This window comes from Sinocyclocheilus anshuiensis, unplaced genomic scaffold (genome assembly GCF_001515605.1).
Source record: "Sinocyclocheilus anshuiensis isolate Anshui unplaced genomic scaffold, SAMN03320099.WGS_v1.1 scaffold538, whole genome shotgun sequence".
NCBI classification, from domain to species: Eukaryota; Metazoa; Chordata; class Actinopteri; order Cypriniformes; family Cyprinidae; genus Sinocyclocheilus; species Sinocyclocheilus anshuiensis.
Window position 1 is genome coordinate 885647 of NW_015544166.1, and position 20677 is coordinate 906323.

Sequence of the window (20677 nt, forward strand, 5' to 3'; positions counted from 1 at the left end):
CTTTTTTTGTGTCTTACAAAAAGTAAACAAGGTCTTCCCAACAGACCGTGCGACTATTATTATTATTAAAAGAAGCGGTTTCGAATCCGATTTCAGTCCGTGTCTCATCAATCACTCTGACATTGAGCGCAATGCATCACAAAAAGGCGGAGATGTCGCTCAACCGTGCCAGTAAAGGTGGGCGGACTGGAGTGTCCCCCCCTCTGCCAATGGCAAAGCACCGACACAAGACCCAAAATCCCTAAAATCAGCCGTCAGCCTGCGGCGGGGAGCACACTCTGAATTAGCCCGTATCGCGCAGGAGATGACGGATCGTGTCTCCGCGCCCGCAGCTCACGGAGCAGCAGCGTAACTTCACGACAAAACCTCAGAAGTTCGCTTTCTCCACGCGCTCTCTTCAATGTCACCATGCGCAGCATCTCATCCTGCGGTGCACTGCTGTCAGTCTACTACCCTCAGATCTTCCTCATCCTCACCAGCGGCAGCTACCTGTAGGTTTGAACTAACGTTACTGCTTTCATCTTTATTCTGACCTTTAATAGGCTATCCTGTCGGTGTTTTGGGCACAATAGTCAAGCGCAATTAACGTTAAATTAAAGGGATTGTCGCTATTGCATTGCAAGATTAGACAGTCGATATGAATGGTTTTTGAATGCAAACAAATCATTATTTCCACACATGTTGGAAATGGCATTATTTAGTGCACCTGCTGTGTTACACGATGAGACTGAGCATGTGCATGTAACTTTAATTATGTTTTACGCCATTTTGTGCTTGAGAAAGAAGCAAATGCTGAATTGTGCGTAATAATATAACGAGCCATTCAGCATTATACTACTTTATATATTTTATAAAAAAATAAAAAAAAGACAATGTATCAGAATCCATTCATTGTAAAAAAAAATTTGTCCTAATTTAAAATAAAAATAAAATAAAATGGTGCAGTAAAAACATGTTAATTAACTGTAAGTGTAATTAACACACTAAATGTAATTTACTGTAAAATACGGGTTTTCAGAAGTAAAATGTATTAATTACCATACTTATCTCCTAACAAAATCTATTACATTCAACACAACATTACATGTTATTTTACTTTAAAACGTTGACGTTAATTAAAAAGGTATGGCCAAGTGTATGGAGTAAATTCCCACAAATGTTATTATCTTAAATAGTTATGTTTATTGGTTTTGGTAACAGTTATGCACAGTATGGTTGATTAGTTCATGTTTATTGCATTTTAAGTGTCCTGTGTTGCACTGGTGTTTGTTTTTGTGTGGGTTACACAGCATGTTTATTAGCCATTGCTGGTGAAAAGGCCAGTTCTGATGAATTTTTAGTCATTATCTGCCTTTACCACCTGTATTATTATGGCGTTTAATAGTATATTTTGAGATACAAAAGATTTTAGTAGTTCAAGAAGGTTATATCAGTTAGTTACACAATAGTTATAAACTTTACATTAAACTATATACAGGCAGCAAAAAAACTCCCAAAACAGTATTTTTTATGGTGAAGTTCTTACTGCAATTAATTATTAAAATGAGCAGATTTCCAGTTATATACTATTCATACCACCCAGTTATAGGCTAAACTTGTCATGCCAGTACAAACCAGTTCATTCAGTCAAAATTGATGAGATTACCTTTCATTCATTTGCTGTGAGAGTGTGAGGATAATGTTTTTTACTCGTTACAACATCATGTTCTGATCTCAAACTCTTGTAATTGGAAAACCGCATTTGGGAAAAAAAACAGAGGGTGAGATGTGCGAGATGTGGCTAGAAAAGAGTGAACCTTTTATTAGCACTAAAGTTTAGACTGTGGCGAAATTACTGAGCCACACATTTCAAACGTATGCGTAGACCATAAATGTACTTTAAACAGATTCTGGTCAGAAGTGGTCATCATTACTTAAAGCTTTGACTTAGACTTTCCTTTGACCGAGGAAGAGGAGGGAGACTAAAACACCATGTCAACAGAATGTTTTGTTACAGAAGTGCTTGTCTTTCTAAATTGTCAAATTTAGTTCATTTGGTAGCCTGTAGACTAGTTAAATCCCAAAATGTTCATCATGGCTTTTCCTCAGACCAGACCTATGAAGACCAAAAGAAATCTGCTGAATTCCATTTAAAAAGCCTTTTAAAGTTTCGAACGAGAATGCTAAACTGTTATTATGACTGATGAATGGACACACTTTCTTGGCTCAAATGTGTTTATTCCAAATTCGTATCAGGACATTAGTTGTATTGCTCTAAAATGGGACTTCATCTTGCGATCATTAGTACTAACATCTCCCACTGTGTCAGGAATAGTTTAATCCATTAAAATAGCTTAATATATTTCTGGATAGTGTTCTCTAAATTGTTAATCAATAGACTAACACTGGTGTTCACTTTGTTTAAGAACAGCAGAACAGACTGCTTGTTTTACAAGAGTAATCCACATTTGTGTGTGGTTTCACTTTAACTGGGCTATATATTCTGTGATCGCATTATTGTATGTGGTTTTTGTCTGTAGAATAGTCTACGGTTGGCCTGCTGATCTGTTTAGACATTATTTGGGACCCCCTTTGCGTTTTAAATCAAGTTCTTGTTGCCTGTAAAAGCCTTGATTCATGAACTTTGTGTTGTTTGTTGTTCTGTTTTAAATGAGTCATGAGATGCTCTTAAATTCTTTCATTATAGTAAAGGCAATCCTTTAAATGTTTCCTGTGGTGTATTGAAAAAGATGGAAATGTCTGTGAGGAAACTGTCTGGCAGAGTGCAGTTAAATCATCAGGGTATTTGAAGGGTTTATACAAACTATAAATATATCTTCTAAAACACTAAGCATCTTAAATAGTTGCAGTCCACTAACCGAGAAAATGAAATGCTGAAGAGATTTCAGAGGAGAATTCTCTCATTTACTCACTCTCATGTTGTTCTTTCTTCTGTAAGAAACACAAAAGGTGATATTTTAGAGAATGTTCTAACTGCTTTTGTTCATGCAGTGAAAGTCAATGGGGTCCAAAACAGCATTGGACCCCATTGATTTTTTAGTTATACAGGTTTAAAACGACATGAGGTGAGTAAATGATGACAGAATTTCCATTTTTGGGTGAACTGTCCCCATTTCTTGAATACCTGGTCTACATCAGCTGCTGACATCAGTGTATCTGGTCTCCTCCAAAGGGCTTTGTCTTCAGTCGTGGCTTTGGGCGCGAACATCATCTGCAACAAGATCCCCGGCCTAGCCCCCCGACAGCGCGCCATCTGCCAGAGCCGCCCAGATGCCATCATCGTCATCGGGGAGGGCGCTCAGCTGGGCATCAACGAGTGCCAGTATCAGTTTCGCTATGGACGGTGGAACTGCTCTGCCCTTGGCGAGAGGACTGTCTTTGGGCAAGAGCTGAGAGTAGGTCAGTAGGTGCAGCCCCGTGAGCTGTGCTTGTGTGTGTGCACGTGCTGCTATGGCTGCGATTTGTTTCCGTGAGAGTGTGGCCCTGCGAAACAAGTGAGACGACAAGAGGTTAAAAAGTGGACTCAATCTGTCCACAATTACTTGAAAACATCTTTCAACGAAACATTTGCACAGTTACAAACACACACAAATGGCACCAGTGACTTTGTGAGAACCCCAACCAGGAGAGCACACAGTAATAGGGTTTTTTAATATAGCACTCCCTTATAAATTGCCTTTCAGTCAGAAATGTTTTGTTACGGTCAGGGTGCGGTGCGAGGCTGTGTTTAATCCAATGGTCCTGGTAACAATCACTCTTTTGGGGGTTGGTTGGCTCTACACAACATAATCTTATTTCTTTTGTTCGAGGAAATGTATGTTTCCCGGCTGAGGCGAGCTCTATATGTGGGTCCTAATGTGCATGAAGCTTTTTATGTTCTGTTGTGCAAATTGCTTGTGTGAGAGACAGAAAAGTCATTGTATTGTATAACTGTAGCAGAAAAGTTGAGTTTTATATGCAATATCTAGGAACGGATGGAATCTACAGATTATTTACTCAATTTCTGCACCAATTTTGACTCTAAACTTGATTTAAACATTGAGTGTGCTATACTTTTATTGCCAGCTAAAAGCGTAATCAAATTAACTAAAATATTTAACAAACAAACATAAGACGCATGAAACACTAAACCTACAGTAGAGAAAATCTTCTAAAATGCTTTGCTTTTTATCTAATTTCATAATTCTCAAAATTGAATTTTCAAATGGGTCTTTTAGGATTAACTGTAAGTTCTTTAATAGCCATTGTGAACTTTACTGAAAGGCCAATGGGTTTTCCCACAAAATCCGTTAGAATAACAGTAGTTAAAATTCACCAGTAGATCCAGGCACGCATTACTTGTCAAATTATACAAAGACTTTGTAGCATTCAGATCTCTTGGCTAAAGGGAAAGATCTTGTGCTCAGTCAAACCTGATGATCAGTTATAGGACTTCGGCTTTAGCTATGAGAAAAACCACAACGCTAATGGTCTTTTCCATTTTGCAGGATGGAGAGGGTAATCAATGTTGCCTTTACAAGATTCACTGCCAGCATATCTTGATGAGGGATATTATCCTTATAAAAGAGAACAACAGCAATTTCATATTTATTTCCTGCTTAGACTGTAAATGCAAAACAGTGTATACTAAAATATTGCGGTATTATTGGCAGACCTTGATGATTATTCTTCATCTAAAATCTGGGAACAAGACCTATAATTGCCAAGTGATGACCAGAGTTCCAACTCTTCACAACAATAAAAAATAAATAAAGAGAGAGCAAGTAGAAAAATGGAATAATAATGAAAATAACTGAAAAAAATTACATTTTAAAAAATATTTATGTTTTAAGTAAGGTTTTACACAAAAAGATCAATGTGAAGCCATCAGCTACAAACCTAAACCATTCAGAAATCCACTCACCATATTGGAAAAACCAATGCAACAGTTTGTTCTTAATTAAAAATGAAACTCTTACATTCGGTTGTTAATTAATGCATTAGTACAGAGATGACAGTATAGACATCTTTGTAGCGGTCAGTCCATTCTTACTAACCTCTTTTCATAAAGGCCGACCAGCAGGGGTCAGTTTAGTCTCCTTACATCAATCTTGAGATCAAGAGTGCTCAGTCCTGGAGATTTACCTCCCTGCAGAGTTTAGTTCCATCACTAATCAAACAAACATGAACCAGTTTATCATTTCTTAGGGCTAAAAATTACAGTCAGGTGTGTTTTTGCTGCTTGGCATTAGACGTTAGACCCCGCTAGTAAATGGAGTTGCTACACTGTGGAGTGGGAAATCTAACAAAGATGGCATGAACTTTGGGATGTCAATGGTGTCAAATCATCTCAGAGGTTCTACTCTCTTCTTCCTAGGTAGCAAGGAGGCTGCATTTACCTCCGCCGTCACGGCAGCAGGTGTTGCCCACGCTGTGACAGCAGCCTGCAGTCAGGGCAACCTGAGCCACTGTGGCTGTGACAGAGAAAAACAGGGCTATCACGACCAGGAGGAGGGCTGGAAATGGGGCGGCTGCTCGGCAGACGTCAAATACGGAGTGGAGTTCTCCAGGCGCTTTGTGGACGCCCGAGAGATTAAAAAAAACGCAAGGAGACTAATGAACCTGCACAATAACGAAGCTGGAAGAAAGGTATGGAAGAAAAGTTGTATAGAGTAGTATACATATACACATATATATACAAAATTTAATTAAAGAATTACCATGTTTTCATGTGATTTAGTTCATAGAAACCACGAATTGTGATACACTGCTTTTAAACAGAGGGATTAAAGACTTAAGGGGCAAAAACATAGGAACATTACTACTGAATCTCAAATCCTTCTCATGGAAGGGCAATATTAACATTTAACTAAACGGGTAAATGTCAACTATCACGTACCGCTGTCTGTTGAACATATCAGTAACACATCAAACAGCCAAATAGTTCTGCTTTTAACTCTAATGTAACCAAATACATAAATGGGGACTTGAGAATTATGGACATTTCTCTCTCGTTCTTTGATGTGGCCCTTAGGAAGGTAGAGATAATTACAGGGTATGATTTGGCTAAAACATATTTTTTTCCTCTCAGTTTTGACAGATATCTGGCATCGCACATTGAAACATTGCTCAGGACGTATTGAATAATGGGTTTTGGTTCAAATTGCTGAAAACAGTCAAAATAAAATGTCAAGAATTTCCCTTACCCATCAGCTGCATGAATTCACTCGCACCACAGCTTCAGAGGCCTCTGATGAAGTCATGCCCATTCTACAATACTATGCGAGGCTTACTAGGAAATAAAAACCAGATAAACCACATTTTTTAAAAATGTGAAATATAATATTCAGGATTGTTACAATATATATATATATATATATATATATATAGCATGATTTTTAGTAAAGGTCTGAGCATTGCAAATAAATATAAAATGTAGTATAAAAATGTTAGCAGTATAATACATTTTTAATTGATGTCTGAATATTGTAAACATTTAAGTAATAAAGCAATATAAATTGCTAACAATTTATCTTTATATTTTAAGTTTAAAAAAATTATATTTTACATTACATTTATAATTATAATTACATTTTACAATTGTATTTTACATTACACACATTACTGCACAAAATTACAAATAAAAGTAATAAAACAATGTATATATTTATTTCATTTTATAAGTCAATATATGAGTGCTGGGCAATGATTAATCGCGATTAATCGCATCCAAAATAAAAGTTTTTGTTTATGTAATATATGTGTGTGTCTGGGCAATGATTAATCGCGATTAATCGCATCCAAAATAAAAGTTTTTGTTTACATAATATATGTATGTGTACTCTGTATATTTATTATGTATATATAAATACACATATAGTATATATTTTGAAAATATTTACATGTATTCACATGTATATATTTATATTCATATAATTTATATTATATATAAATATTTTTCATATATAAACATAACATATTTTAAGTGTGTATGTATATATACATAATAAATATACACAGTACACACACATATATTATATACACATTTTGTATGCGATTAATCGTGTTTAATTGTTGCCCAGCACTACAATATATACATTACCTTTCATTTCCAAAACGAAGCAGAATCATTTGGTAACACTGGGTTTTTCTCTACTGTTGCAGGTTCTAGAGGAACGGATGAAGCTGGAATGTAAATGCCATGGTGTCTCCGGCTCATGTACCACAAAAACCTGTTGGACGACTCTGCCGAAATTCCGAGAGATCGGCTACGTCCTTAAGGAGCGTTATGCCACTGCAGTCGAGGTGGAGGCCGTGAGAGCCACGCGTTTTCGCCAACCGTCTTTCCTGCGTCTCAAGCAGTCCCGTGGGTACATAAAGCCCACAGACACAGACTTGGTTTACTTGGAGCGCTCGCCCAACTATTGTGAGGAGGACGCTGCGACGGGGAGCGCAGGAACGAGAGGGCGGCTGTGTAACCACACGTCCCCTCACACGGACGGCTGCAACCTGATGTGCTGTGGCCGGGGCCACAACACCCATCAGTACACACGCGTGTGGCAGTGCAACTGCAAGTTCCAGTGGTGCTGCTTCGTTAAGTGTAACACCTGCAGTGAAAAGACGGAGGTGTTTACCTGTAAATGAGCGAGTGGTAGAGTTAAAAGGACAAGAAAGAAAGGCGAGAAGCCAATGGAGAGAAACAGGAAGTGTTTGAAACAGAAATGGAAGTGGCTTCGTTTTGCACATCAGGCAGTCTTTATGCAAGAAAGCCCCGCTGAAGAAGACTACGATGAATAATGAAGATGCCGGAACTTCAGAGGAAAATGCACTGACCTCAGACTGACTTTTTGTGAATTCATGCAAACATAAGGACGCAACATATGCAGTGCAAGGCTTTTGTAGATCTCAGATTATAGAAAGTCAGCTGGGACCTGTCCTGAGGACCACGTATTGACTCAATACTCCTATTGGACAGTCTAAACTGCCCACAAAAGTGACCTTTTTCAAATGAAAGCAAGAAGAACTTGTAAAATGTCCCACCAGCTGAGCACCTATGGGAGTTCAAGAGGAAAAACGTGCTGCAACTTTGCAACTCTGGAAATGCTGGAAAGCTTCAGTCACACTGTATCTGTTTGAACACTGAAAAACATGACCTTTTTCCTTCTCTTTGGAGAAAAAGTCTGAATATGTTCATACTGTAGATGTCTCCTAATGGTACACAAAAGTATGAACTTCTAATATCATTGCTACTGATCTGTTGCTCCCAAAACTCACCTCAAAACAGTATAGGACATTGCGTATGTAAAAAGAGCTTCTTTTGCAGTTTACAGATTAAGAAAAAGGGTCAACTCATTTATACACTTAAGAAACCATAATTTTGGTGAATACGTTGCCAATTGCTGCACTGGTGGGCTTTAAGTAAACAAAAACCGTTTGTGTTTTTTATGAGAAGAGAAGCTTCCTTAGTCATCGATAAAGACTTGGCCATGTATGCTGCAATGCTCTAAACGTGAGTGTGTAAACGTGGGAACGAAAGAGAGAGAGAGCTTTTACATACTTAATAGAAATGTGACCCACCACCGTTTGAGTGACCAAACCATTCCCACGAATGCCAGAGACATGGGATTCCACATCACTGCTCCGGCGTGCACAAGGTCTAGTTATATTCCGCCTGAGCCAATGGACCATACCAGCTATGGGTCTAAAAACGGTTGAAAGGTCACTGGAAATATTTTGAGTAGCAGTTTTTTTTTAATCTAAATTGTTTATACGAGTTATATGGCTGATAAATTTGTTAAAATATATTTTTTTATGTAGAGAATATGGCACTTTATGTCAGATATATTCAGAGTAATTATTAATACTGTTTTATTCATCATGTTTTTATTGTTTAAGTTTAATTATGTAAGCTTTTATTTTAAATGACTTTTCCTGAATTCAAGTTTGATATGAAACCATCTCATCTTTTTGTTGCCTGGATGTATTTATACTTTTTTGGCAAAGATTTACACTAAAATCGCTAGATAAATAATGAATCAAACATTTGGATAAAATACATCAAACTGTGGTCATTTGAATTCATCTTATTACTAAGCAAAATGATGCCATATTGTTAAACGCACATCAACAACTCGGAAAGTTCCCAGAAGCACCGAGCGGCTCATAGTTGTGGGTGTAGATACTGCGAACCGCTGATCTCGGAGTGACACAGAGCTGTTCCCGCCTGGGTTTGAATAGGCATCCGACCTGGCTCATTCATTCACCCGCCGTATGCTCTCTGCCCCTCTGGTCTTTATCCTGTGGGTGAAAAGCATTGCAGGCAGCCACCGAAGCAGAAGTAAACTGGACCTGTTTTGTTAGCCGTCTGAACTGCTGGGTACCGGAACCGCGTAAGCTCCCAACACTATACCCCGGATTGAGAGAAAAGTCAACCCCGATTGTTTCGCACAAACATTTTGTCATTAAAAAATATGAGGCAGAAAAAACAGGGTGTGGTGGGAAGAGCAGAGGCCTCCACAGAGGGGTATTAATGCTACGGGGGGTGTGTGTATGTGTGGACCGCTCAGCTCATTCCAGAATGGGACGGGGCGAGATGTGATTCTGCAAGCTAATACTTCTGGTCTGATTCACGTAGGACAAACTAAGGGCAGAACTAGATGACCACGAGAGCAAAAAAGTGGTGTGGGATAGACAGAGGGAGAGAAAGACCTGATGACTGATTTCTGGTCTGTATGAGAGAGGTTGCTTTTCTAATGTCCTATGTATATTAGGCTGGACAGTATACAATCACAATCAACAAGAATCTAGGGACACTCTTCCTAAAATAGAAAAGCAGCTAGTTATATGTGTAAAGACCAATTGATACTGTTTTTTAAAAGTAAGCAGAGTATACATTCTATTGTAAAGAAAACATGTTGTTTACAAAATTAAATTATTTGATTTATCATCATGAAAATATTTACTTTGTATCAAGTTAATGGTGTAGGTTTTCTACTCGATATTAAATTATAAGAGAATTTTGTATATATGACAGTAAAGACTTTTACATTGATACAAAAAAACATATTGATGTAACAAATTCTGTTATTTCTTTTGAACTTTCTATTCATCAAAGAATCCTGAAAAAAAATATGTATCACAGTTTCCACAAAAATATTAAGCAGCTCAGCTGTTCATAATAATAATAAATGTTTATTGAGCACCAAATCAGTATATTAGAATGATTTCTGAAGGATCAAGTGGCACTGACGACTGTATAATGATGCTGAACATTCAGCTTTGCCATCACAGGGATAAATTACATTTTAAGATCTATTAAAATAGAAAGCAGTTATTTTAAATTGCAATAATATTTCAAGATATTACTGTTTTTAATCAAATAAATGTAGCCTTAGTGACGGGCTTCTTTCAAAAACATTCAAACTAAACCCAAACTTTTATATAGTTATGCATACTTTTAAAATAAATGTTCTAATTTTCAAAACGATCTAGCTGTTTTGAACACTTTTCAGTAGTACGTGATCTCGGTAAGTGTAGTTTGTCAAAGCTTCTTGCCTGTAATGGGATCTGGCTACAGATTCACACAAAACATGAGTGCGGAATTGCTCTTAAAATAAATAAATACAAAATTGGATACTACGGAACGTACACACAGGTAATTGCGTTGTGTTATTTTATTATAGTAAATGCACTAAATAGACAGCTCTATCATACAGCAATCTCCAACTACCAAGCTACAAGGGAAGTTTGTTCAAATATTAGGGGAATTGTTGAAATTGCACGGCTTTGTAAACAAACCCGATTTAAAGCACAAAATCTTAAGTCAGCTTTCAAAAAGAAGGATCCGAGTCTCAACGGCTATTCAGAGATGAACTTTACGTGTACAGATCAAGAGGCGGCCTGGTCTCTATAAAATGCACTGAATTAGGGATTAACCTCTACTCCCTGTTGGTCACCAGAGTCTCTTTAGTGGCTGAAAAACCAGGAAGACACGGTTCTCCTTGTTGCATAGGATTTGAATCCCACTTTGGGGGGGTTGGAATCAAAGACCACTAAATGCATCACAGACATCAGCATGAGTCCTCTCAGATAAGCTCCTCTGATTGATTTCCTCTTGTGTGGAGAACACAAAGCCCAGACCACCCCCTTGTGCTGCCAACTACTGATTGGATATTTAATGGCCCCAGTGTGTTGTGGGCATTTTAAGCCATCTCCAGAGTGTAATATAGCATGGTAAAGGGGTGTGGGGATGGGCATCCCGGGCTCTACTTAATCAACTATGGGTCCTTCTTTAGGGGCCTAAGCAGTAGACTGCCATCCCTTTCTTCCACTCTGAAGCCGATTTCTCTGAGCATCGTGTCATCTGCCACACCTTGTCTCCGAAGACCTTGTATCAGCTTCTGATTCTCTAGGTTGTGTTCCATGATGTTCCGGATGGCAAACACAGCCCACTGGCTTATGACTGGAAAAAATATTAAGGAAAGTTATTGTTTTGCTATGTGGTCGTCAGGGTGTTCTTGTTGGTTTAATGCCAAAAAAGCCCACCAAAAAGTCTCCATGATATTCTGGTCTCTATATGTGGTTAAGGAACTACCTTCAACATAACTTCGCCAATTTTATCATCAATCAGGATGCAAATTCAATCACTGTCAAAGTTTATACTTAGGGCATGGATGCACAATATATTGGTAGATCAGTATATCACATAATATTTTATCAAAATTTTGCCCATACCAGAAGTGAAGCTAGCAACACCAGGTCCAGCAGCCACGCTAAACAGTAAGCAACAACGACAACGTCCTAAAAACGGTCAGGAAACAGCGTCCGGGAGGACACAAGCTCAGCTTAGCGGCTCATCCCCTAGTGAAAGAGCAGCTGGCGCTGTGCCCTGCTCTCTCTAATACACACCGGCAGTGGTCGCTAGAGAATGAAAGCGTTTTTTTAACAACAGTGCCAGCATCAGTCAAGGATCCTTTGGAAACACAGCTGCAATACATCAGATTGTCGTGTTATCAATGAACCGTTTCATATGGAACAGAGTTGGCAGGATGCAGGTCAACACTATAAAAATATAAAATGTCACTTCATTTTATTCAAGTGGTGATTTTCCACCTAGGATTTCAATCAAGTTTTCCATAAAGTGTTGCACATCTATAAAACTGACTTCTGTCAACACCACAAAATTACTCATTTATGCAATACCTACATTTAGCTTCATAAACTATTATGACTAGATATTTCACACAAGGAGGCACAAGGAGAAATGTTCTTGAGTCAGCCCAACAGTTCCACCTTTCTACAGGGGACGTTGCTAGGTTGACGGACATGAAACCATTGGGCAAGATGCTTGCTTTGCTCTAATAACATCTCAACTGCGTTTTCAACTCTGAACAAGCCACCAGTCATTCAAACTTCAAACGTTGCGGTAAAATCTCCATCAATAATGGAATTTAAGAGGGTATTACAATGCTATTCACACTTTAGATAGCAATATTTTTTGTGGCGGTTTTCACAAAACCAGAAAACCCTCATTAAATACACCACAAAAGCACAGAGTGAATGGAATCACGACCAAGGATACAGGGGTTGTTGCTATCAATGCTGCAGTTGTCCAGAATGAGAGCTATACCGTCCAGTTCTCTTACCTATAGGAGACAAATGGAAAAAACAAGGAAAATGGTCTTTAACAGGGACATCGTGAGCCAGACTGGTCAGAAAACAATTACTTTCCATGGAGGAAAGTCCATGCGGTTGAGCTCTGGTTTGGCGCAATCATACGAGTTTGCGCTGGTTTTCGTCACATGCAGTCTCTAACTATACCGTACATTACCCTGAGTATGTATCGTAACCCAAGAGCTACAGCGGTTGCCCTTGTTCCTTTAAAAAAAATGAATAAGAAAGAGGAGACACAAACCCTGACAATTTTCTGCTGCTAATGACTAGCATGGCGTTTGATTGAGAAAGTAGTGCTAGCAATAAAACGAAGGGAAACTTATGTGACCGTACGCTTTGGCCACAAAATTAGTTTTGTTTGGCTATCCTCACATGTAGTGGACTACTGCAACGGCAGCATTTTAAGGCATCAGCACTACTGATCCTACACTTAACTGTACTGCCACCTAAGACACTTTCTTGTAGCAAAGTAAAGACTGAAAAAAATCCAAAACAACAGACAAGGGGAGACAAATGTAGTTCAAAATGTTGACAAATACATTTAAAGTTAATATTTGTATAATATATTTGTGTTTAACATTGTTATGCTTATTTGAGTCAGCTATTAGCAGTGGCAACATAACACTAAACTTTAAGAAGTGGTCTAGAGACGCAGAATTTTAAAAGTTGACCACGTTTTAACTCAACTATCGAACTATCGAACACCCGTCTTGAAAAGCAGTGCAGTGGAATGCAAAAATGCATTCTGAGTGAACGGCCCATTAGAAAGCAGCAACGGGAGCAGTGCAATCACAAGGTTTTGGAACAAGGTTTTTGGTCAAAAAGTGAGGGTGCAGGCTGGGGGAGACTTGCTATTGTTTTTTGACCTTTGACCTCTCAGTTGTGTGCCTTGACCCTATTTAAGAAGGCCGGTACTAGGTTCTCCTCTGTGCTGATTGAAGGGGACCGACCTGAAAGCCTGAAAATCCCTCCTTCGCAGGAGGCTGCTTACAAGAGAATTCATTAAAAAGAAAAAAAAAGTAGAAAGGGAACAAAGTGGGAAAAGATCTGGGGAAGAAATGAGATGATACAAGCATGAAATTCAGAATGGTTCTCGGGTCTTTATCTACCAGCGTTAATCCTCTGATTAGTTTTCAAGGAGGGAGCTTCCACAAACAAAAAGCCCAGGCCTGGGTTGACAGACACAGAGAAAGCCTCTAAACCACAGTATTGTTAATGTGTTTACCACGACTGGGTTGTGCCGTCTGTTGATCAGTACATTACTGGAGTTGGCTGCAAACTCTATGGTGTTAGTTTCGTCATTCATTGCCAACACATTCCTTCACATTCCAACAAGTCATAGAAATTGCAGGAGAGGAAGTTTAAAAGATGATTTCCAAGAATTTTGCTAACTACTTCCTTCCCTTGGCAATCCCACTGACTATTTCAGTTTTTCTTACCCATCAATCAGTTCTCTTTTATTGATGAATTTCAAGCAAGGTGCAGTCATGCGAAGCTACATATTTTTCAACTTGATTTCCTCTTGTGTGGAGAACACAAAGCCCAGACCACCCCCTTGTGCTGCCAACTACTGATTGGATATTTAATGGCCCCAGTGTGTTGTGGGCATTTTAAGCCATCTCCAGAGTGTAATATAGCATGGTAAAGGGGTGTGGGGATGGGCATCCCGGGCTCTACTTAATCAACTATGGGTCCTTCTTTAGGGGCCTAAGCAGTAGACTGCCATCCCTTTCTTCCACTCTGAAGCCGATTTCTCTGAGCATCGTGTCATCTGCCACACCTTGTCTCCGAAGACCTTGTATCAGCTTCTGATTCTCTAGGTTGTGTTCCATGATGTTCCGGATGGCAAACACAGCCCACTGGCTTATGACTGGAAAAAATATTAAGGAAAGTTATTGTTTTGCTATGTGGTCGTCAGGGTGTTCTTGTTGGTTTAATGCCAAAAAAGCCCACCAAAAAGTCTCCATGATATTCTGGTCTCTATATGTGGTTAAGGAACTACCTTCAACATAACTTCGCCAATTTTATCATCAATCAGGATGCAAATTCAATCACTGTCAAAGTTTATACTTAGGGCATGGATGCACAATATATTGGTAGATCAGTATATCACATAATATTTTATCAAAATTTTGCCCATACCAGAAGTGAAGCTAGCAACACCAGGTCCAGCAGCCACGCTAAACAGTAAGCAACAACGACAACGTCCTAAAAACGGTCAGGAAACAGCGTCCGGGAGGACACAAGCTCAGCTTAGCGGCTCATCCCCTAGTGAAAGAGCAGCTGGCGCTGTGCCCTGCTCTCTCTAATACACACCGGCAGTGGTCGCTAGAGAATGAAAGCGTTTTTTTAACAACAGTGCCAGCATCAGTCAAGGATCCTTTGGAAACACAGCTGCAATACATCAGATTGTCGTGTTATCAATGAACCGTTTCATATGGAACAGAGTTGGCAGGATGCAGGTCAACACTATAAAAATATAAAATGTCACTTCATTTTATTCAAGTGGTGATTTTCCACCTAGGATTTCAATCAAGTTTTCCATAAAGTGTTGCACATCTATAAAACTGACTTCTGTCAACACCACAAAATTACTCATTTATGCAATACCTACATTTAGCTTCATAAACTATTATGACTAGATATTTCACACAAGGAGGCACAAGGAGAAATGTTCTTGAGTCAGCCCAACAGTTCCACCTTTCTACAGGGGACGTTGCTAGGTTGACGGACATGAAACCATTGGGCAAGATGCTTGCTTTGCTCTAATAACATCTCAACTGCGTTTTCAACTCTGAACAAGCCACCAGTCATTCAAACTTCAAACGTTGCGGTAAAATCTCCATCAATAATGGAATTTAAGAGGGTATTACAATGCTATTCACACTTTAGATAGCAATATTTTTTGTGGCGGTTTTCACAAAACCAGAAAACCCTCATTAAATACACCACAAAAGCACAGAGTGAATGGAATCACGACCAAGGATACAGGGGTTGTTGCTATCAATGCTGCAGTTGTCCAGAATGAGAGCTATACCGTCCAGTTCTCTTACCTATAGGAGACAAATGGAAAAAACAAGGAAAATGGTCTTTAACAGGGACATCGTGAGCCAGACTGGTCAGAAAACAATTACTTTCCATGGAGGAAAGTCCATGCGGTTGAGCTCTGGTTTGGCGCAATCATACGAGTTTGCGCTGGTTTTCGTCACATGCAGTCTCTAACTATACCGTACATTACCCTGAGTATGTATCGTAACCCAAGAGCTACAGCGGTTGCCCTTGTTCCTTTAAAAAAAATGAATAAGAAAGAGGAGACACAAACCCTGACAATTTTCTGCTGCTAATGACTAGCATGGCGTTTGATTGAGAAAGTAGTGCTAGCAATAAAACGAAGGGAAACTTATGTGACCGTACGCTTCGGCCACAAAATTAGTTTTGTTTGGCTATCCTCACATGTAGTGGACTACTGCAACGGCAGCATTTTAAGGCATCAGCACTACTGATCCTACACTTAACTGTACTGCCACCTAAGACACTTTCTTGTAGCAAAGTAAAGACTGAAAAAAATCCAAAACAACAGACAAGGGGAGACAAATGTAGTTCAAAATGTTGACAAATACATTTAAAGTTAATATTTGTATAATATATTTGTGTTTAACATTGTTATGCTTATTTGAGTCAGCTATTAGCAGTGGCAACATAACACTAAACTTTAAGAAGTGGTCTAGAGACGCAGAATTTTAAAAGTTGACCACGTTTTAACTCAACTATCGAACTATCGAACACCCGTCTTGAAAAGCAGTGCAGTGGAATGCAAAAATGCATTCTGAGTGAACGGCCCATTAGAAAGCAGCAACGGGAGCAGTGCAATCACAAGGTTTTGGAACAAGGTTTTTGGTCAAAAAGTGAGGGTGCAGGCTGGGGGAGACTTGCTATTGTTTTTTGACCTTTGACCTCTCAGTTGTGTGCCTTGACCCTATTTAAGAAGGCCGGTACTAGGTTCTCCTCTGTGCTGATTGAAGGGGACCGACCTGAAAGCCTGAAAATCCCTCCTTCGCAGGAGGCTGCTTACAAGAGAATTCATTAAAAAGAAAAAAAAAGTAGAAAGGGAACAAAGTGGGAAAAGATCTGGGGAAGAAATGAGATGATACAAGCATGAAATTCAGAATGGTTCTCGGGTCTTTATCTACCAGCGTTAATCCCCTGATTAGTTTTCAAGGAGGGAGCTTCCACAAACAAAAAGCCCAGGCCTGGGTTGACAGACACAGAGAAAGCCTCTAAACCACAGTATTGTTAATGTGTTTACCACGACTGGGTTGTGCCGTCTGTTGATCAGTACATTACTGGAGTTGGCTGCAAACTCTATGGTGTTAGTTTCGTCATTCATTGCCAACACATTCCTTCACATTCCAACAAGTCATAGAAATTGCAGGAGAGGAAGTTTAAAAGATGATTTCCAAGAATTTTGCTAACTACTTCCTTCCCTTGGCAATCCCACTGACTATTTCAGTTTTTCTTACCCATCAATCAGTTCTCTTTTATTGATGAATTTCAAGCAAGGTGCAGTCATGCGAAGCTACATATTTTTCAACCAGTCTCGAATATCATACATTTTTACCATGATTTACAGTGATTTTCCAAAAATCTTGTCAGGCATATTTAGAAGAAAGATTAGTTGACTTTAAAAAAACTCTATTTAAGGAACAGTGCAGAAACTAAAACTAATTGTAATTTTGAATCTTTGCCACTATCCTTCAAACCACTAGGTTTTACTCATTTGTGATCAATATTTGTTTAATCCTTACACACACACACACACACACACACACACACAAGTACTGTATATGTAGGTCAGAATAAGCATGTTGTTTGATTTTTGCAAAAGTATATCTGATATGCTGAATGACAATGGAACATTTTATTTCCACAAAAGTTATTTGAAACATTAAAGCAGACACTTGCATTTAAAGGGGTCATATGATGTTGCTAAAAAGAACATTATTTTGTGTATTTGGTGTACGTGATGGAAATGTTACGCCCCTTTCCATACTGTGATGCCCTGTGTCCCGGCACGACGAGACAAAACCAATAAAACCCATTACAAACTCCTTCCTATACAAGTATACAAAATCAATTTGGAAATTTAATTTGATGCGGACAACAAAATGTTATGTCTTTGACCCACCCATATATAGTATATGGAGTCTGTTTTGAAAATATGTTGTTTTGCACATCCCTAAAATGTGACTGCACCTTTCATATCTGCAAAATCTCATATTTACACACACTTTCACACATACAATAACTTCTAGGAGCTACTGTGTGCAGTACCTTGTCCTGGTTGACAACGTTGCCATGACATAGGTTCCCAATGAGTCGAATGAGATGAGCTTTGAAACTGAGGGCAGGATGGGTGTCGGCGCCCCCTGGCCTTGTCAAGGAGAAATCGTGTGCTGCGGTGAACACATTTTTACTGGTTTTGCCCAGTAAGTGGACCTTTTTCAAGAGATCTGGAGATGACAAAGATGGAGAATTTACACGTTACAACAAGATGAGAGTGAGAGAAAGAGAGACAAAGAGAGTGAGAAATGCATGCTGGCATAACTGTCATGTTTAATGTGTGACATCACAGCTGGAGATGACAGGAGAGTGGGAAGAATGAAGATTGTGTCTGTCTGCAGTGAGCTGTGACCTATCAGAGGTTTCGGTTTCATACAGCACCCTACTGAAATGGCTGCTTTGTGTTTGAAATAGAAAAGTTGAGAAAAAGCATATAGGGGTGTGTGATTTGATTTTTCAGTTTAGTTAATCGTCTGCAATATAGACAGTATGAGGGATAGCAAGCTCAGCCCCATGTTTTCAAGACAAGAGGCTTTTTACAGAGCGATCATGCAGTTGTACCAAAACAAATATTTTGCATTTTCAGTTCATGGCAAAGACTTGATAATTTCCTATGGTTTTTGTGTATTCTCATTAAGAATGCATTAGGATTTTTATCTCCAACAAAAGCAAAAGCATTACGCCACATTTCTCCACATTTACCGACTGTTGCGCTCAAAAGGTCAGAGTGATCCTGCAGTGCCATGAACTCCTTGCAGTCAGAGGTCATTTCACAAAGGATGTCCAAAAGCCTGATGACAACCAGAGCCTCCTACAAATGTACAACAAATACCAGGCTTAGAACATCTTCTATAAAATGTACAGTAGCTTTAAGGTCAGTGAGAATTTTTTAAAGATTTTGAAAGAAGTCTCTTCTTTCAGTGCTCATCAAGGCTGCATTTGTTTGAATATATTATAAAATGTAAATTATTCCTGTATTTGCAAAGCTGAATTTTCAGCATCCATTACTCCAATCTTTAGTGTCACATGATACTTAAGTTCAGAAATCATTCTAATAAGTGAGCCTGGACCACAAAACCAGTCATAAGGGTCAATTTTTCGAAATTGACATTTATTACATCATCTGAAAGCTGAATAAATAAGCTTTCCATTGATGTACGGTTTGTTAGGATAGGACAATATTTGGCAAAAATCTGGAATCTGAGGGTGCAAAAAACTCAAAATATTGAGAAAATCACCTTTAAAGTTGTCCAAATGAAGTTCTTAGCCATGCATATTACTATTCAAAAATTAAGTTTTAATATATTTACGTTAAGAATTTTACAAAATATCTTCATGGAACATGATCTTTACTTAATATCCTAATGATTTTTGGCATAAAAGAAAAATCAATAATTTTGACCCATACAATGTATTTTTGGCTATTGCTACAAATATACCCCAGCGACTTAAGACTGGTTTTGTGCTCCAGGGTCACATATGCTGATTTGGTGCTCAAGAAAGTATTACCAGTAGTTTCTTAATATCCACTATCAACAGACACTGATAAAAACATACATAATATTGCCCACTATACAGTATGATCCCAATATTCTGTATATTGCTATTGCATACTAACATGAAGAGGTGCATTGCAGATAAAGCTGACCTGGTCATCTGATGATTCAGAGCTCAGAGTGAGAACAGCTCTGCAGTGATCAGTGAAGCAGGAAGCCAGGAACTGAGCTGCGCTCAGGGGCATTAAACAGTTCTCCTCCTCAACGACACCAAGCTGTGCTAATATCAGCTCCAACAGTGTGAGCCTGTTGGTATACAATTACATTCACAAAATAATCTATATCAAAACATGCAATACAATTAAGACACATTTATTCTTATGGCCCATTTTACTGTGCTTTAAGAATGATGCTCAGGCTCTGTTCCAACCCCTAGTGAGCTGTCTTAATGTCTACACAGAGAATTACCTTTTAAGGAAGCATCCTAACCAAAGTGGAACCTCATTGGCCCAGACAGAATTATTTAATTTGAATATTTCTGATAGGTAATAATGCGCTGAAAGTCATAAGTACAAAAGTGTAGTGAAAAATGTGTTTATTTTCTCGGAGTGTCTATTTACACTAAGTGCAAATAGCCTGCCTTGTTGGCAGAGGCTATTTACACTAACTCCGCCCACCAACGTCTGATTGGGATAGTCAACACTGAAAAAAGACACATCTGTTTCAGTGGCGTAGATGGTAAGGCGCGTGCTTTTTGACGCGATTGACCCGAGTTCGAACCCACCTTTTGCCTAACTTTTTTTTCTCCCTTTTCAAATCTCTTATCGCATCGGAAAGGCATTTATTTTCAATAAAAATGAAAAATAAAGTATCGGGTAGGGTTAGGGTAGGTGTAGTGAGGGCTTTATTGTCCCAATAAGGTGGCATCCATTTAATAATTTGAATTAAAATTATAATTTACACTCAATACATTATTATTGCGTACTGTTTTATAATGCACTGCAATACTGAGGTGCAGATAATTGCTACTATTTGCAATAAGTAGTATAAATAGCAGAAAATCTTGCTGTTTTAACAGTGTAAACATAATCCATAGCTATTTGCACAGTGTAAATAGCATATCATTAAAATATACTGCTATTTTCACTTAGTGTAAATAGAATTCATTGCTATTTGCACTTAGTGTAAAT

At 38.6% G+C, this 20677-nt stretch overlaps 2 protein-coding genes and 1 long non-coding RNA gene across 3 annotated transcripts in view; 1 reads left to right on the forward strand and 2 right to left on the reverse strand.

The window, feature by feature from the left end:
- Positions 1-263: 263 nt before the first annotated feature.
- On the forward strand, positions 264-8867 carry wnt7ba (wingless-type MMTV integration site family, member 7Ba). Its single transcript, XM_016495944.1, has 4 exons — positions 264-491; positions 3173-3399; positions 5357-5628; positions 7144-8867. Exons 1-4 carry the CDS (start codon positions 409-411, stop codon positions 7621-7623), a joined length of 1062 nt encoding a protein of 353 aa, XP_016351430.1. The 5' UTR covers positions 264-408; the 3' UTR covers positions 7624-8867.
- Positions 8868-10986: 2119 nt separating this feature from the next.
- LOC107695868 (uncharacterized) lies at positions 10987-12647 on the reverse strand. Its single transcript, XR_001635039.1, has 2 exons — positions 12560-12647; positions 10987-11440 (listed from the first exon to the last, which is right to left on the reverse strand). It is a non-coding gene; the product is annotated as an uncharacterized LOC107695868 (long non-coding RNA).
- A 1528-nt stretch (positions 12648-14175) lies between these two features.
- atxn10 (ataxin 10) overlaps positions 14176-20677 on the reverse strand; it is a 10282-nt gene continuing 3780 nt past the window's right edge. Inside the window, exons 7-11 of the mRNA XM_016495946.1 lie at positions 19640-19793; positions 18694-18802; positions 17983-18161; positions 15641-15704; positions 14176-14521 (exon numbers count right to left, since the gene is read on the reverse strand). Of these exons, the coding sequence (XP_016351432.1) occupies positions 14337-14521; positions 15641-15704; positions 17983-18161; positions 18694-18802; positions 19640-19793 (691 nt within the window). The 3' untranslated portion in view covers positions 14176-14336. The remainder of the gene's footprint in view (positions 14522-15640; positions 15705-17982; positions 18162-18693; positions 18803-19639; positions 19794-20677) is intronic.

Excerpts from the sequence above, each read along its gene's own strand:
- wnt7ba (XM_016495944.1), top strand. The coding sequence starts at position 409 with ATGCGCAGCATCTCATCCTGCGGTGCACTGCTGTCAGTCTACTACCCT. Across the intron at positions 492-3,172 it reads CTCACCAGCGGCAGCTACCT|GGCTTTGTCTTCAGTCGTGG; the intron begins GTAGGTTTGAAC and ends TCTCCTCCAAAG. Across the intron at positions 3,400-5,356 it reads TGGGCAAGAGCTGAGAGTAG|GTAGCAAGGAGGCTGCATTT; the intron begins GTCAGTAGGTGC and ends TCTTCTTCCTAG.